The sequence below is a fragment of the Manis pentadactyla genome, chromosome 12 (assembly GCF_030020395.1).
Source record: "Manis pentadactyla isolate mManPen7 chromosome 12, mManPen7.hap1, whole genome shotgun sequence".
Lineage (NCBI taxonomy): Eukaryota > Metazoa > Chordata > Mammalia > Pholidota > Manidae > Manis > Manis pentadactyla.
In genome coordinates, this window is record NC_080030.1 from 6599287 (window position 1) to 6618046 (window position 18760).

At 48.9% G+C, this 18760-nt stretch overlaps 1 protein-coding gene across 4 annotated transcripts in view; it reads left to right on the top strand.

Annotated features, from left to right (window-relative positions):
• The first annotated feature begins 14965 nt into the window (after window positions 1-14965).
• INSR (insulin receptor) overlaps window positions 14966-18760 on the top strand; it is a 106328-nt gene continuing 102533 nt past the window's right edge. For 2 of the 4 annotated variants that reach the window (XM_036879306.2, XM_036879308.2), the window contains exon 1: window positions 14966-15683. In XM_036879306.2, the coding sequence (XP_036735201.2) occupies window positions 15584-15683 (100 nt within the window). In that variant the 5' untranslated portion in view covers window positions 14966-15583. The remainder of the gene's footprint in view (window positions 15684-18760) is intronic. The other 2 variants (XM_036879305.2, XM_036879307.2) reach the window with 2 other exon arrangements.

Genomic DNA, 18760 nt, shown 5'->3' on the forward strand with positions numbered 1-18760 from the left:
TCCATGTAAGACCCAAGGAGGGTACCCAGGAGGACCCCATTTTCTGAACATAGGCCTCCCCTTCTTCCAGTGTGTAAAAACTGAGACACGGCTTTTGCATAGTAAAATCCCATCCCTTGAGTGGACAGTTCTCTGAGTTTTGACTAATTCATATAGTCATGTATCCAACACCACAGTCAAGCCAGAGAACAGTTCCATTGCCTCCCCAAATCCCATCACCCCCTTTTGTTGGCATATGCTTTCCCTGCCTCCGGAAATCCCTGACTTCTTCTCTGACCCTATAGTTTCGTCTTTTCCAGAATATCACATAAGTGGAATCACACAGATTGTGAGCCTTCAAATCTGAGTTCTTCCACTGGGCACATGAAGTTGAGATTCCTCCATGTGGTTATGTGTATTGGTGATCCCTGATTACTGTTGGATTGTACGGCATTCCACTGTTTGTCCATTCACCCAGGGAAGGCCATCTCGATTGCACCTAGTTGTTGGAAATTATGAAAAACACCACTGTAAACATTCACATCTAGGTTTCTGTGTGAACACATGTTTTCATTTCTCTTGGGGAAAAACACCTCAGAGAGGCGTTGCTGGGCCACAGGGTGAAGGTATGTTTCATTACATAAGAATCATTTAAACTGCCTTCCTAAATGTTTAAAATGCACCATTTTGCATTCTCACCAGCAACGTTCCAGAGTTCCAGCTGCTCCCTTGCCAACACTCGGTGTTGTCGTTTGCTAATTTTAGCCATTCTGATTGGTGTGTAGTCTCTCCTTGTGTTAGGACTCCTTTGTAACATCGAAAAGTTTGGATGATTGCTGCGGGGGGCGGTTTAGTATCCCTGGATGGAGTGTGGAAGTGGTAGAGTCTGCAGGGGCTAAGAACGTGGGGGTCTGGGTTCGATCCCTGATTCTGCTGATTATTTGCTGTGTGCCCTGTGTGGGCGAGCAGCTTTGTCTGTCCGGGCTGCAGTTCCCTCCTCTGCACCGTGTTGAGACCTTGCGGGCGAGGAGCTCAGATCAGGGTCTCGCGCACTGCAGGCAGTGGCCAAGGCTTCTCACCGCTGTGTCTGCGAACAGCTTTCTGCCTTGGGACTCTGAACCTACAGTACCTTCTGGGGAAATGTTTTTCTGGTTCTCTTTCAACTGTGTGTGTGTGTGTGTAGGCAAAAAGCTTAGTTCATTAATGCCTTTAATCAATTTGTATTTTAAATCCAAACAGCACTTACCCACATTACAAAAATAGACCTATACATACACTGGAGACTCTATCCTCTCAGGAGAAGTTCCCTAGCACACCTGTGGACTCCTCAGGTTTGCCAGACAAAGTATAGGCAACTGGACATCTTATATAAATATATATTTTTGCTAATTGTGGCAGCCCTACTAAGGGACTCTTTGTGGCAGCCCCCGAGCCCTCGTTGAGACAGCAACATGAGGCTGGAGCAGGCTGGGACCCCCTTCTCCTGCCTACTCCTTGCAGAGGGTCCACCCCTTCCCCTGCCTCTGAACCCCCAGAAAAAACCCACAGGGAATTTGACAGGCTTCAACAGGAAAACCACAGCTTAATATAACCCAAGAAACCAACATTCTCATAATGAGATGCCCACAGAAGCAGAGCATTGTCTCTTATACACTTCCAATTGTAAGATGCACCCCGAAGAGGCTCCCAGGGCTGGCTGTGAATCATAAGAGAGGGTCACCCCTCTCTGATCACTTTCAATGTGGCTTATTTCATCTTGTTTAATATTCAAGGCCAGCCTTGGGGGGGTGGGTCCCTGTGGTCCCATTTTGCAGATAAGGAAGCTGAGGTTCAGTGAGGTAAAGTCCTGTGTCCCACTGGCCCCCCTCCCAGGGGCTGTGGTGTGCAGAACCCCTTAGGACGTCTGCCTAAGTTAAGGGTGCATGGAGAGAGAGACAGCCTCTGTGTCAGGCACGGGGCTCTCACGCCGCATATTGCTGGCCCTGCTTGTCTCTACTAGTGACTGGGACTCATGTGGCTGGTGAATGGACGGCTCCTGCCCGCCACTGCGCCCACGGGAGACTGGTCAGGGCACACAGTGCCATGCCCTAGCAGTTCCCTTTCAGATGCTGCATTCTTCACGGGGTTCCTCCTGAGAAACTCTGAGGTGCTGGTTCCTTCACCAATGTCTTACCACTCTCAGTGCCAATCTGGGAAGCTTTTCTTCCAGCCAAACTTCAGAGGATGGGTCATCCTTGGTCCTCGGTGGCTGCGTGGGGTCCCCAGAGGCTAGGGGTGGTGAAAGTACCAAATACACGCCTTCTCGTGATCAAGGTCATCCGCTATGATTGGTAGTGAGCACCCCAACACCAGGAGCATTCAAGCACTTTGATAGGGAGAGTCAGGCTATTGACTTGTAGATGAATTCTGCCCTGGGCACCACTGAGAAGGTTTCTCTTTTGGCCCATGAAGCTTGCTTGTTTTGGCTAAGAGAGTGGAAGAAGTGATCACCTATTTTCATATTCAGGGTGAACCGCAAAGGACTACTAGTAAGTGCCTGGTAATCACCCGCCCTCCTCAACCAGGAAACAGTGGTTAGGACAGCAACAGGCTGCCCCCACTGTCTGTCACAGTCAGAGAAACCCACCTGTTTACCACACAGCACCTCGCATACCAACTGTTGAACGTCTACTCGGGCCCAGACACTATGCCAGCTGCGGGAGGGCCTTGCAGAGCCCAGGCCTCCTGGGGAGACCACCTGGTTAGTGTCAGCAACGTGGCACGTGCTCCAGTGGCAGCCCAGGTGGACGTGGACTTGGGGGTCCAGGAAGGCTTCTTCAGGAAGTGATGCCCCGCAGACACCTCCAAGATGGGTGAGCTGGAGACTTGGAGACAAGACCAGGGCCATGATGGGGAGTGGCCTTAATGAAGGAAGCTGGAGACAGAGGCCAGTGTGTGCTGGGTCTGAGGACATAGGTTTGCAAGGGCAATGGGGAGCCATGCGAAGCTTTAGGCAGGGGGACGGCAAGGTCTGAGCTTTGTTTTAGAAAGATCCCTCTGGCTGGGCACGGGGAGAATGGATACAGGGTGTAGTCCTGGAGGCCAGGGAGATGGTTAGAGGGAAGTGCTGCTTTCTGGGGGAGAGGGTGGTGGCTTAGTCCAGGCACAGGAGAGAGAGAAGCAGGTGGCTGAGGGCGATTTAGGACATGTAGACATGGGGGGCTGGGAGTGAGGATGTCTCCTGGCTTCTGGCCTGATTCCCTAGTGGACTATCTAGGGGAGGTCCCAGGGTCACAGTTTTTGCCAATTCATGGGCGTCACCTCCCTGCCTACTTCCCGCCATTTGTCCATTTGCAGTTCCTGTGCCCGGAATTTTCCAGCAGCCCCTCCGGTCACCTGGAAGGGAGGGGGCTGGGAAGAAGGTCTCCCACCTCAGCAGCTGGCCCACAGGGCAGAGGCTGCCCCTGGTTGACGTGCTTCCTCTTCCTCCAGGGGGGCCACACCAGGGCGTCTCAGCCGTGGGGGCCTCTCTTCCCATGCCCTCAATGACTCAGGGGTCAAGGAAGCCCAGGTCTGCGTGGGGGTCTGGGGTGGCGTGTATTCCGGTCATCAGGACACGTGTGCATGTTACCCTGGGTGTGTGTCTTGCACATCTGTCTGCCTCTGTGTGGGTTCATTCATTCGTTTGCCCATGACAGCTGGGACTGCAGTGACAGCGCCAGGCTGACATGAACCCCCCCATCCCCAACCCCCCTGCCCGCATCTCTCTACAGCTGCTCCTTCTCCTTAATTCTCTGCTCAAATAGCACTGCCTTGGGGAGCTCTGCCCCCCAAACTTCCCCATTTGAGTTTCTCTATTGTCTGTATTTTTTTTGCCATTCTCTGAAATCATTTGTTGGTTTGTGCACATCGGTTTGCCTCCTGAATTTGAATTTTTGCACGTTTTTGGACAGCAGGAATATTTGTCTATTTCCTTTGCTCAGTAAACATTTATGGAAAGAAAGAAGGAGAACTCCCCTGCTCCCAGGAGACCATAGGGCAGTGAGAGACAAATAATAGGATAACAGCAGCAATGATAATGTTTAATATTTACTCAGTGTTTAAGGAATATTTATGAGACACCTAGTGCATTCCTGCACTATTTGGAAATGGGGACTTCCAGCAGAGAACAAAACCCAAAGACAAGAATAAAAGTGAAGCCCTGGAATAGGTAAGGGAGTGAGCTGTGGGGCAAAAGCAGGCTGAACAGAGGGAACAGCATGTGCAAAGGCCCTGGGATGGCACCCAGTGTGGAGTATTGCAGCAACAGCAAAGAGGCTCCCTGTTGCTGGAGCAGAGAGGGAGAGGGGGAAGGGAGAAGCGGAGGGTAGGTAGGGGCAGGGCAGGTTGTGCGGGACCGAGTGGACCGCCTGGAGGACTTGGGATTTGACCCCAGGTAGGTGGGAGCTCTGGGGGCCTTTGGGCAGAGGAGGGTGGGGCGGAGAGGTCTGTGCTGGTCCGGGTGCGCGATGAAGCGGGCTGGACCAGGTTGAGGGCTGAGGCGTTGGTGAGAGGTGTTAAAATCTGGATGGATGTTGCAGGTAAAGCCACTTCTAAAGACTGAAAGTGAACGACAAGGTGACTCTCATGATTATTTTGCTCTGTGAAGGGGGAAGGGAGGAGCCCCCCTTGGCCAAGAGGGAATCATGACCAGGGTGCAGATCGGGCGTGTCCTGGGGCTGGCTTCTCATGACGCTTAGGATTTAGTCCAAATTCTCCCTACCAAGCTTAGGAGGCTGGGGCCACTCACCCACCTCTTCATCCATGTGGGGGTTCCCCCTCCCTGCCTGCAGCCCCATCTCCCAGTCTCCTCTTTGAACTGTGCAATAAAGCCCAGGCATCGCTTCCCACCGTCCACCGACTCCTTACCATGTCCCCCTCACCCCATCTGTGTGGCTTAGCGGTTTGATTCTCATTAACCTGCTTTGTGATTAGAGATGGTGACAGATATGCTGTATCAACGATGATGTACTTTTATTGGTGTTGTTTGCTTTTCCCAAACCGGTGGTGGTGGCATCCACGTAAAAGCAGGGGATACACGAGAACACCAGATTTGCCTTCTCTTTAGAACCTGGTCACACCACTAGATGGTCTCCAGTCGGATGCCAGGGGGCTCTTGCTCGGCGCCGCAGCATGGCGTATTTTCGTTACCTCTTACCGGGTCCTGCTGTTTTATTTTGTTCACAGCTCGCATCACGATCCGCAATTATCTTTAATCTTGTTCCCCCACCGGCTATGTTTCTCCTGCTCAACTGTCAGCTCTGTAAACAAGGCAGACGTCTTGTTTTTGTTTTATTTAAGGCCACGTCTGCAATGTGGGCAGAACACCCCTCCAAAGATGTCTACTTCCTAACCCCTGGAGCCCGCAAATGTGTTAAGTTACACGGCAAAGTGGAGCTGAGGTTGGTCGTCCTGGAGACGGGGGTTATCTTGGATGTTCTGTGTGAGCCTGGTGTTATCACGAGGGTCCTGACATGCAGAAGAGGAAGCCAGGAGAGAGAGAACCAGACAGATGACAGCACGAGAGAGGCCTGGCCTGACGTTGCCGGCTCTGAAGATGCAGGAATGATCTCCTGCATGAGGGATGCAGGTGGTCTCTGGAAGCGTAAAAAGGCACCGACACAGATTTCCCCCCTGGGAGGAACGCAACCCTGCCACCGCCTTGGTTTTTACTTAGCAGGACCGTGTGGGACTTCTGACCTCCACGCGGTCAGATAATAAATGTGCTCTTTTCATCTACTACCAGGTTGGTAGTAATTTCTTACAGACACAATAGGGACTTGATACGCTTAGCTTGGCACCTAGTAAATGCTCAATAAATATTTGTTCAATGAATGAGTGATCCAGGTGACCTCAGGACTCAGAACTGGTCATGATACAGATTAAACCGTAAATTAATGGGGCCTGTCGGGCATCCAGGAGCTGCAACCCATGCCTGGGTTGAGCCAACTTCTTAACCTTGGGATGTGAGGGGTGTGGAATTCAAGAGCTGGCAAATGCACCCAGTGGGAACAGCTCAGAAACAGGGATGGGGTTCCTTGACCAATCCCCTACCTCCAGACTGTTTTCCCTGCCCCCCCAATGATGCTGGCTGGCTAAGATATTCAAGATGTGGTCTTTTCTTTCTCTCTCTCTCTTTTTTTTTAAAGTACAGCACGGGGAATACACTCCATACTATTGCAGTAACTTTGCACGGTGACTGATGGCAAGCTCCCCTTACCGCAAGTGAGCATTTGGTAGTGGATATCATGACTGATCCCTAGTTGTACACCTGAAGCTAACATAACATACGTCGACTGTACTCCAATGAAACAAAAAATTACCTTCAAATTTAAAATAACTTTATTCTGAAATCATGCTTTAGAGCGGTTTGAAGTTTACAGGAGAACTGAGCAGAAAATGCAGTGTCCCCACACACCTTCCCTCCCCTCTCCCCACGGATGAATATCTTTTGCATTCAAGTGGCACTTTTGTTACAGCTGATGAGCCAACACTGACACATTGTTATTAACCCAAGTTCATACTTGGCTGGAGGGCTCCCTGGTGGAGGTGTATCTCCTTTGGGTTTTGACAGATATGTAAAGACATGAATTCACCATTGTAGGGTCACAGTCGCACTGCCTTAAAAAGCCCCTGTACTCCACCTGTTCATCTCTCCCTCCCCCAGATTCCCTGGCCACCACCTTTCTTTTTACTGTCCCTATAATTTTGCCTTATCCAGAACGTCACACGGTTGGACTCATGCAGTATGTCGCCTTTTCACAGCGGCTTCTTTCACTTACCGACATGCCTTTCAGGTTCCTTCCTGTCTTTTTTTTGTTTCTTTAAAAACGTCTTGGTGAAATACATAAAACATAACACTTAACCATTTCAGCTATTTTTAAGTGTCCACTTTGGTAGCACTGCACGATTTGCAGTCCTGTGCATCCATCACCATCGTCCAACTCCAGAACTTTTTCTGAACCAGAAGTTTTTCTGAACGTCACTGAAGTATAATTGACACATAAAATTGTATATGTTTAAAGCGTACCATGTGATGATTCGACATGTGAATACTTTGTAAAATGATTGCCACAATGATTAAGGAACATGTCCATTACCACACACAGTTACCCATTTAAATGTTAAGTTCATTTAAATTTGTTTTTACTATTTGTTTATTTGTGGTGAGAACACTTACGTTCTGCTCTCTTGGCAAATTTCCCAGAACTTTTTTTTTCTTGTCCCAAACTGACACTCCGTAGAGTTAAACAACTTCCTCGGACCCTCTCCCGGCAGCTGCTGCTAATATCTAGTAAGTTCTCTGGTCTATGAATTTGACTTGTAGGCACTTTGGAAAATCCTACAGGGTTTGCCCTTTTGTGTCTGGCTTATTTCACTGAGCATCACGATCTAAGGTTCATTCACATTGCAGCCAGGTGTCAGAATGTCCTTCCTTTTTATGACTGAATAATATTCCATCGTATGGATGGACCACATCCTGTTTATCCATCGACTATGGATGGACACGTGGGTTGCTTCCACCTTTGGACTCCTGTGAATCATGCTGTTGCAAACACTGGCTTACAATGTGTACGGTACAACTGGTTTACATCTATTTGAGTCCCTGCCTTCGATTCTTTTTTGGGCATAGATCTTAGAGTGAAATTACTGAATCATCTGGTAATTTCTGTGTCATTTTGTGTCATATTTTTAAACTGGTCAATTTAGTAGGGTTCCCATGAAAGTTATTTTCTTTTGTTAGCAGTAAAACTGAACTCGTGGCTCCTTGGTAGATCTATTTATTTCTTGGAAATAGTCCCTTCATACCATTTGCTTTTTATCTGGGAGAGTCTTTTTCTTTTCCCCCTTATCAATTTGAAAACACCCTTTTACATAGTATAGACACAAACCTCTTTTGTGTCATGCTTTTCAATGTATTTTCCCCCTTCTGTTGTTTATATTTTCACTTGGGTTATTTCTTTTTGGGTGTGTAGACATTTTAATTTTCATGGAGTGACATCTTGAAGTTGAAATAATCATTTTGTTGGTGACGTTATGCTTAGCAATCACTTTCTCTTGAAGGATCGCTACCTACCCACCTTCTATATTCTTCTCATTTGTTCTAGAAGAAGAGAACAATTTTTAATTTGCAATTTGAGCAGATTTTTAATTTTACAAGTGATATTTACATGGACTTTTAGATCTAGTTTTTAAATCATTCATTAATGACTCTGTAGATTTCCTTCTCAAATTACCAAACAATACTGTGGAACCTTTTTTGGCATGACGGTGTGGGAGAAAAATTTTGCTCTTTCCAACTGCCTGGGAGGCACCTTTAAAAAATAAATGATTGCAAACTGGGGCGTATGTCTAGGTTACTCGTTTGGCTATATTGATTCAACGGCCAATACTATTTCATTGTACCTACTTAAATCTGTTTTAGCTTTATAAGATTTTCATATTTTCATATCTGAGCGTGTTATTGCCTTCATTTCCAGATTTTCTTCTTGATGCTGATTTAATTAGACCAGCGGTGTGCAGCCACGATGTTGCCTCCCAGGGTACACTTGGCAATGTCTGCAGACATTTTCTGTTGTCATAACTGGGATGGTTCTATTGGCATAGAGACCAGAGATGCTTCTAAACATCGCATTACAAAGAGTTACCTGGCTCTCCATGTCCACAGTCCCAAGGATAAGAAACTGCTGAGAAGAACTTCAGAATAATTTTTCTATATCCTTTTAGATATAGATTTTGATTTGAATTGAATGTATACATTTCTTTTTTTGGGGAGAGGGGGAAGGTTAATCCCTATATAATATTCTGTTTTCCTAGCCTGAAATAAGGTGTATTTATTTATTCAATTCCTGTTTTTATCCCCCTATAAAATACTACAGTTTTTTTTTAAAGTCAGAACCTGCTGTTAAAATTTTTCCTGTGTATTTTATTTCATTTTGTAGATAGGGCGGTGCTATTCTGCAAAATGTTTCTGTCTTATGCTGAGTTTTGAAAAGGGAGTGAACATACGCAGCTGAAACAATCCAAACAGATGTAAAAAGAACACCAGTTTCCTGTGTGTTCTTTGAGAAGTAGTTCATGAATCTAGAAACATCTGTGTATGTATATGTGTAGGCTAATTTATGTTGCTGTATCTCTCCTTCTTAAAAACAGAAATGACAGTATCCTTCTATTCATGCTATTTTTCCTAGAACATTTTTGTAAAATTGTATCTATCTTGGAGATGTTCTCATATTGGCACACGTACACTTGTTTATTTTTCTTAAAAGGTTCCAGTCTCCCCCTGAATATTGTCCTGTTATTTATTTGTTAGAAAACAGTTTTCTTTGACTTACAAATTTTTACATAGTATTTTTCCACCTGGATTCGGCTAACTCCCCTTCAGCTACTAGAAAAGAGTCCTGTATATAGTAACAGTGAAAAGAAATGCCTCTGAGGAATAAAAATATTTCACATTGGTTCTATTATGAAAACTTTTCATTTCTTCCACAATGAAAACTAGACTGGGAGGAAAGCAGCAGGCAGGAGAGGCAAAAATCTCAAGGGAAATATGTTCAGAGAAGCTGGCTGTACTCCTTGAAGTTTTCTGGTCTTGTTAGATACAATCAGTTCTACGTGGAGGCTTTCCCATCTTCTAGGCGTTTTATTCATCGAGACCCGAGGGTATCTAAATTCTCTTTCAGATGAGGCTTCCGTTTGACCATGGCCACTGTAGCATTAGAAACCAGGAGAAATCCCTTCCCAGAAGTCCCCCTGGATTGCTCTTCAGCCACTTGCATTGCAGGCTTGGCAAAGTGGGAGTTCAAGATAGGAGCATGAAACCGGTCTGATGAATCAGAATCCAATGGACAATGGACTATCATTCAGACCCACCCCCAAAAAATGAAGTGTTAATTCATGCCACAAAGTGGACAAGCCTCAAAAACATTATGCTAAGTAGCTGGTCACTAAAGGTCTCATTTTATATGATTTCACGGATATGAAATGTCCAGAATGGGCAGATCCATAGAAACAGAAAGTGGAGTGGTTGTGAGGGGCTGGAGGAGGGGTAATGAGAAGCGGTTGCTTTATTGGGTATGTGTTTCCATTTGGGGCTATGAAAAAAATTTGGGATGAGTGGTCATATTTGCACAACACGGTAAATGGACTGAGTGTCACTGAACCGTACACTTTAAAATGGTTAAAACGGTAAATTCTGTGTATTGCACTATCATAAAAATATGGAACAAAAGCAGTAACCCTATATGTTTGAATATGGGTCAGAAATGGAGATTTTAAGAACCGAGCTCCATGGAAGTGTTGAAATGTACCCCCCCAGAGACCAGGATGGACAGCTATCAAGCTGTGTGAGTATAAGACTTCATTTTCTTCATTTTTTTCTTTTTTCTTTTTAAAAATTGAGATACCATTGACACATAACACTGTGTCGATTTAAGGTCTACAATGCGTTGGTCTGATACATTTACAAATTGCAATATTACTACAGTAGCATTTAGCAAACACCTTTATCTGTCACCTATTTGTCATTTCCAGTTGTGTTGAGAACATTTAAGATTTAGTGCCTCAGCTGCTCTGAAGTTTATATGTATGTAATACAGTATTGCCGGCTCTCACCACGATGCTGAGCCTTACATCTCCAGAACTCTCTTACCTACTAGTAGTACACTGGTATCCTTAAACAACAGCTCCTGATTCCCCCACCCGCCAGCCCCTGGTAACCACCGTTCTACTCTGTTTTTACAAGTTCAAGACATCTGTTTTTTTATACCAGTTTCACACCCTGCCTTTATATTCTCAAAGTTAAAAAAAACAAAACAAAACAAGAAGGGAACACAGAACTCATGAAACAAGATAAGAGAACACTGCAAGTGAACTAAAATAACCTGTCGATGCAAATCATAGGTGAATGGTATCAGAGAAGAAACAGAGAGTAAGAACAAGGACAGTTTGAAATACTTGAACTGATGAGGTATTTTGAGGAGAATGTATAGGTCTCGCTGTTTCTTGGGGAGAAGTTTACTTAGGTTGAGGTTACGCTTTGCTGCAATGAAGATCCTCGTGAATATTTTTTTGCCCTCGTGGGGCTGTGACTACTCAGAATACAATTCTTGGAAACCAGACCAGTGGGGAGAAATAGGGTCAATGCAGTTTGCTGGTTGAAACTCTTTATCAAACCACCTCTCATTGGTTGAACCAACTGATAACAGTGATTCTGAGAGTGTGTGTTTTCTTACAAATCTTCAGTATGTTACCTGTTTTTCTGACTGTCGACAAACTCAGTGAAAATGACAGGGGGCATATTCCAACTCTGAAGAAGGCTGAACATCTTTTTTATATATTTAAATAACTTTTCTAGCTCCACCCCCTTTTTTTTTTCTGTGGTCTGTTTCGGGGAGTTGGCTATTCATGTCCTTCGCTAGTTTTAATATTGTCAAACAAGAATTGGGAGTTTGGAGTTCTTTCTTCCTGAAAACAAATTAATATTGTGTGTTATAAATATGTAAGATAATATAATGCATGCCCCTTATCTGTCACCTACATTACCTATATTTTTCTCACTTTAAACAAATCTAACTTTTGACTTTATGTGTGCTTTTTTTTGCTATTCGTATAATAGCCAAATTTGTTAGTTTTAGATATTAGATTTGGGATTTGTACCTTGCTTAAAGAGACAGTCCCTACTTTGAAATTATAAAACAAAATGTTCACATTGAAGAGTCTTACAGTTTCATTTTGAATGGCTGTGGAATTCATCAAATACATTTTTAGGATTTTGGACAAGCTCATGCGCCTTCTCTCCCTGGATCTATTCATACAATGCTCTCAATGACCAGACCTCCCGACATCAAACCATCTTTGCACTCCTGGTCCGAATTACTCTTGATCCTGATGTTGTTGCTGTGTTCTTTTAATCTTCTGCCTGGTTCTGTGGGTCAGTTCCTGACTCTGGGTCTTTGCACTGTTATTCACAAGTGAAATCAGTCTGGAGTCCCTCCCTCCCCCTAACTCCCAAAAGTCATGCATTAAAGCGGATTTCCATGACAGCACAGGAATGGGGGTTTACGTTTGGTTTCCTGCTTTAATGGAGAAAAACTAGATTCAGGGAGATTGTGTCAAAAGGACAGTAAAGGGAGACCTCAGCAGCATGGTGGTGAGTGTCCAAGCCCTCCTTGCCTGCCAACAAAAGTAGAATATTTGGTGACTATATTCACGAACCATGAAATGATCTCCTTCTGTTTCCACCATGCATTCAGAGTACACGATGCTTAAATGTCAAACCAAAGCCAGTCTGACAAAAACAAAGCAAAACAAAAAGACCAAATGGTTTTTCAAAACCTTTCAAACCTTTTATTCTGACATGCCAGACTCCTAGAAAAGCCACACCACTAGTACAGTGAAGCCCATGTGCACACTTGTAACAGATTTAGCCATTTTATCACATTTTATGACATCTGCTTTGTTCTCTCTCTCATTTTTTTCCCCTTGAACCATAGTGAGAGTAAGTAATTTCTTTATCAGAACATATTTTATTCAGTATCCTAGATGTCCCTAAATCGAGGGACTTGTTTTTTACATCACCTCCCTACAACGATCAAAATATCAGTATTATACTGTTATCTAACCGACAGAAATTTTGTACTCTTGCAATGTCCTGCAATGAAAGGTAATATAAAAGAAAATCCAGGGACAACTTTGCTTACTTAATTAAGGTGATATCCACCAGCTTTCTCCTCTATGAAGCTATTTTTCCTTCTTTTTATAATTGAAAGTATCTTGCAGACAGACACTTGGAGACCATGAAATTATCTTGTTACTTGTCGAACTTCCAGCGATTAGTTTTAGCCTTCGTTGATAGTTCTAGCCTGATCAGTTATTTCGGAGATTGCTCAACAGTGGTTTTTCTACCTCCGCTCCAACGATTTTCATAAAAGGCAGAGGTGGACTTTCAATTTTTAGATGCTATTTGTTTTTGTTTGGCAAGGTTGGGGGTGGGTGGTGTACGATTTATAAAAGAAACAACGAGCGGTTTCAGGAAGTGGTGGTGTCTTCATTTTCTCCCAGAAAGTCTCATTTCAAATGACTGTTTTCTCTTTATCCCCAACACAGAAGTCCTGCATTGGGAGGAGGTCCAGAGGACAGCATATTCTTTCATGCCTCTTTCAGCCTCTCTGGTATTGTGGTGGCCTTTGAGGTTTCTCTGGGTCAGAGGGAAACCCACAGATCTGGACAGGGTTGCACAAGAAGGAAAGGGGGTGACATTTATGGAATCCACAGGTTTTGATACTCTAGGGAATGCTGCTGCTTTTTATTTGCCCTCCATGAGTCTGTTCTTGCCCCATTGCAGACCGGAGAGATGTTATTGGACAGAAAATCTGATTATGTCAAGCCTTTCACGTCAACCTTCTAGTACCTCCCCATTGCTTGTAGGATAAAGGGGTGGAGGGCCTTAAGATAGTATATTCAAGGGTCGTCCTTTCTAATCCTGCCTATGAGTCCAGCTCCTACTCTTTCTGTGCTCCAGCTACAGAGCCTGGTTCACTTGTCAGAACACCCGCCTGTCCTCTGGGTTTTTGCACACGCTGTTCCATCTACCTGGAACACCTCCCGTATGCTTCTGCCCTTGGCTGGCTCCTCCTCATCTGCAGATTTCAGCTCAAACTGACTTCCCGGAGGATCCTTCCCTATTCCCTCCACCCCATCTTATAACATGTACGATTATTTTATTAAGAGTCCTCTCCCTTGCTAGACGGAGAGGTCTACAGGGAAATGGAACGTGTTTATTTTGCTCACTGTAAATCCCCTTTACGGATTGCCTGTTGATCCTTCCATTCCACAAATATTTATTAAGCAACAGATACGTCAGGCCTGGGTGAGAAATTGTAAACAAGACTGACAAGATTTCTTGAAGCATGGGGAAGGGAGAATACACACACATACAAACCAAGGGGGAATTTCTGGTAGAGGTGCTGGTGTGATGTAGATTGCAGAGCAGGGACAAAGGGACTGAGGGTGGGGGTGGCATGTGCAAAGCGTGGTCTTGGAGCAGAGAGGTGGGGCCAGGCGCTGGAGGGGCGGACGGGCGGGGTGGTGGTGGGGCAATAGCCTGGAGGCAGAAATAGGTTTGGAGGAGGACAGGCGCCCAGCTCCTGACAAACTGTTTAATACACAAGAGGAAGATAAGAGTGCCCTCTGTTTGGAGCTGCCTGCGTACTTTGACAAGCGTTATTTCCCTGTACCTCCCCAAATTTGACATGCGGTTATTGCAACGCGCGTTGTACAGGTGAGGCCGACGCTGAGTAAAGTCACTGGTCCAAGGCCACACCGGAAGTGATGGGTGAAGGAGCCGGGTTTTCACTCCGTTCGGGCTCTCCTGCCCTTAAGGACTCTTACCCTTCTCAGGGAGGCAGGTTGACCTTTGTCCTGCTCTACCCGTGAGTGACAGCTGCTTAGACATTCAGGCCCACGGGGACTCGGTCTGCGTACGGAAAATCGGGTGTGTCCAGTTGCACCGAATCCAGGATCTACAGCGCTTGGTTTGCAATTTTGCGACTTCTGCACCTTCTCCTTGTTGGTGTCATTTCTCCAAATTGAACCCCAGGCCGCGCCGAGGGGCCCGGGCCGCGCAGCGCACAGGGCGCGCCGGGCGCGCGTGCACGTGGCTGTCCCCAGGGGCCCGGCGCGGGGCTGGGGCGCACGCGGGGGAACCTCCGGGGGCGCCCGCGCGCTCTAGGATCACATTCGCAGGCAGGACGGGGCCGAGGGTGAGGCGATCGCCACACGCCGGGGAGCACTAAAAAAAAAACCCCGAGTGGCCGAGATACATCAAATTTTAATACGATATTTCAAAAAAAAGCAAAACGAATCCCTAAAGTCTTGGAGGGCCCAAATAACAAAGCTGTTAAAGAAGGGATCCGTCTCTCTGGGCCGGGGTTCGGGGGCGCCCCCGGGGCCCTGAGACGGGAGGCGAAGGGCTGTGACCGAGTCGCGGCGCCCTGGCCGGGCAGGGATCCGGGGCGCCCCTGCGGCTGGGGCGGCCCCCGGGCCTCCAGCACGGGGCCCAGGGCAGGGCGGCCGGCGGGCGGGGCGGGGCGGTGCCTCCCGCTGCCCGTCCTGCCTCCACCCCTCCCGGGCGCCGAGTCCCTTCCGAGTCCGAATCCGCGCCGCCTTTTCCCGCGGCCCGCACGGGGCCCAGCTGACGGGCCGCGTTGTTTACGGGCCGAGCAGCGCCTGCTCCCGCCGCCCGCCCGCCGCCCGCGCGTCTGTGTGTCCGCGCGTCCGTTTGTCCGGGCGGCCCCATATCGGGGCCCAGAGCCAGGAGGCCGGGGCTGCAGCGCGGCGCCCCGAGCCCGGAGATCGCGGGACGGGGCCCGGGCAAGGTGGTCCGCCCTCGGAGTCGCGCCGCCGGCTCGTCTCGGCCGAGGCCGCGCGCCGCCCCCCCGCCCCGGGGCTGTGCCCCGGGCCCTGCCGGGCGCCGAAGGGGAGGACGCGCGGCCCCCGGGGCCCCTCGGGCGGCAGCCCCGGAGCATGTCCCCTGCTCGCCCGCGCCGCGTGCTCTGATCGGCCGGGGCCCCGCGCTCCCGCAGCCATGGGCGCCGGGGGCGTGCGGGGGGCGGTGGCCGCGCCGCTGCTGGTGGCCGTGGCCGTGCTGCTGGTGGGCGCCGCGGGCCACCTGTACCCCGGAGAGGGTGAGTCTGGGGCTCCGGGAGCGGGCGGGGCGGGGCGCGGCGCAGTGGGGAGGGGATCCTGGCGGGAATGGAGCCCCCAAATGGGGACGGAGAGACCCCCCGGGCGGCAGGCGGGCGGCCGGGACGGTGGCTCCGGCCCCGCCGGCGGCGGGAAGCTGCTGACCTTGGCCTTTGCCCGCCTGGGCTCGCGGCTCAGCGCCCCGCGCTCGGCCCCGGGCTGGGGGAACCTTGCCCCAGTGGCCGCCCCGCCGCGGGTGCCTCTCCCGAGCGCGCCTCGGACCCGTGCCGGGCCCTGTCCGAGCCCAAGTCGCTTCGGAGACGGAACACGCGGCCTCTCTGGGTCGCCTCCTAGATGTGGGGGTCATTGGGTCCAGGCGGCCTCCGACAGCCACTACCAGCCCGGACTGCACACGGTTTGGAGCCCGGGGTCGGTGCCGATAGGTGCCTGGGGCGGGGAATTGTAGAATCCTCCAGCTCCCGTGGATCTAGGCCCGTGGTCACCCCGGACTTCAGGTCCCTGTTTACATTTACGGGTTCCGTTTCCAGATGTCCGGAGACAAACTCCGGCACAGTTGTAGTAGCAGGAGGGGTGGCTTTTATCAGGATTCTTATAGTTAGTGTCACCAAATGCGCTGTGCTGGTCATTCTTCTCTCTCTGGACCCTCACGGTGGCCCCTGGAGAGTGATACAGCTGTTCGCCCATTTCAAAGGGAGCCAACCGAGACTGGGGTGTCGGACCCATAACTCACTTGCCCCAAAGTACCAGAGGGAGCCTTGAATCTCCAAGGGGTGCCTCCTCAATGCTCTGGACTGCTGCCCCGTGTCCCATGTGTCCCCCACAACCTCCTGCCTCCGGCTGCGCCCGGCCAGAAGGGGTCTTTACCTGTCAGCCCTGGGCGGCCTCTAATTCTGGGCGAGCCTCTCCTGTCCCCTAGCCCCATGGACCTCCTTCCTGGGCCTCTAGTGCTGGCAGCAGAGGGAAACTCCAGCTAACCCCAGTGTCCTCCTTGGGCTTGACAGCAGCCCTTTCTGGTTGTGGGACAAGGAATGAAGACTCGTTTAAGAGAACGTAGCAGAGGTTTCCCACCCTGGTGTCTGAGGCCCTGCTTTAAAAATATCTATTGGGTTCCCTCTTCAGATTTTCCCATAAAAGGAAATCAGTCATGATGAGGAAGGGGTCGGGGAGGGAAGAAACAGAAGCTCCTAAGTTCCTTGATGGTGAATGAGGTACAAGGGGAAAGCACACACAGGCTCTGGCGTTAACAAACGGGGTGTGCCGAGCACCTCTGCCAGTTACGCAATGGCTCGAAGCCCCCTAGCGCCTGGTGTATACAGTGGGTGCTCAGTGAGGGGTGGCAGTTGGTTTGGGTTCTGGTTGAGAAAATCCAAGATGTTAGACTTTGGGTAGGTACTTTGTATTTATAAGGGCGCATGTGTGTATGTGTGGTTCCCTGCTCTTCTGTTCCTTGTAGCTTGATGATTAACTGTGAATGTGTGCCCAGGCTTCCAGAGGTCAGTAGACGGATTTACCACTTCTTTACATATTCACAGTTTCCACAAGGGCTGAGGCTTATATATTTTTTGTTCACTGCTATCTTTTTCAGAGCCTAGAATGGTGCCTGGCATATAGTAGGTGTTTGGTTCATATTTGTTCTTGATTTGATTCCCTGTCTTTCATGTTTTCACCAGTAACCCAAGCCACGGGCTCCTTTATTCCCTAGATAATACCTAACTAATGCTAAGAAGTGCAGACACTTGGCAGGTGCTGCTCTATATGCTTTGCACATATAATCTCAGTTAATCCTCACTGCGACTTTAGGAGGTGGGCTTTATTATCCCTTTCTGCGGGTGGAGATATAGGACTAAGTGGCAGAGCCAGGATTAGAACCCCTGCTAGTCGGGCTGCAGAGCCCTGCTTTCTTCATAAAAGATTGTTCGTTTGGCTTTGAACCTCCTCACCCGTGCCCTGCTATAATGGTTAACAAGACCCTATCAACTAAGTGGGATGTGTTACCTCCTCGGAGGTTTGGAGAATGGCGAGAAACTTTACAGATCATTAATCTCCGGCGTTAACCAACGGGGCGTTTTGGCTGGCGTGTGGGGCGGAGGGAGATGAATGTGATTTCTAAGGCATGAAGCCTCCTTCTCGGAGGTATCCTATGGGATGCGCCGCCCCAGTGCATTGTCCCGGGCGTCTCTGTTGCTGCGCTGAATTGGGCAACGGCTTCCTCCCCGATTTCTCCTTGGACTGACTGGCTCTGGCTGGAGATTCCTGGGTGCAGGGAGGGGCATCGTGGTGTCAGAGAATGAAGGTGATGTGGGATTAATTACACACCCATGGCGCTTTGGTGGTGGTGGGGCGTCCAGTGAGCTGGCGAATTGAGGTGTGAGGCGCTTGCTTCCAGACCCCGGCCCATCTTTGGTGAAAATACTCCTTTCTGGAGGATGGTTCCAGATGTTTCTTATGTGTTCTCTTGTGAGCTTTGGGACTCTGGGAGCAGAACTGCTGCCTGCTCAGGCACATCCCTGAGGTTATCCCTAACCTTTGCTTCTTTCCTGGGGACCAGCCCCTCATGCCTGCCTCACTCACTCATAGAGGTCATTGGGGTGAGCCCGGAACAGTCCCCAACTCATTGCCATTCTTCACTTGCCTAGGGCAGAGCCGCCCAGCCTCAGCACTCTTGACATTTGGGGCTCCATCGTCTTGGGAGGTGGGCTGTAAAGTACTGAGCAGCGTCTGGTGGGCTCCACCCACCAGCTGTCACTAGCTCCCGTGCCTGTCCAATCACGGCAGCCAGTATCTCCCCAGACACCGCAGCTGCCCCCCATTTGAGCACCACTGCCTTTAGGGAGATAACGTTTTCCTTATCTAAGTCACTTACCACCTGGGTGTCTGCTCTCTCCCGTTTGTTCTAGGATCCCCAGCTGCCCAGGAGTCTTTCTCCCAGCCTACAAACACTCAGTACCCCCCCAGGGCTAACACGTGAACTCTCTCTTCACAGAGGGCCAGTCCCAGCTCTGACCCTCTCTCAGCCCACTTTTAGTTTACATAGAGTCAACTCCTTCATCTAGAACAG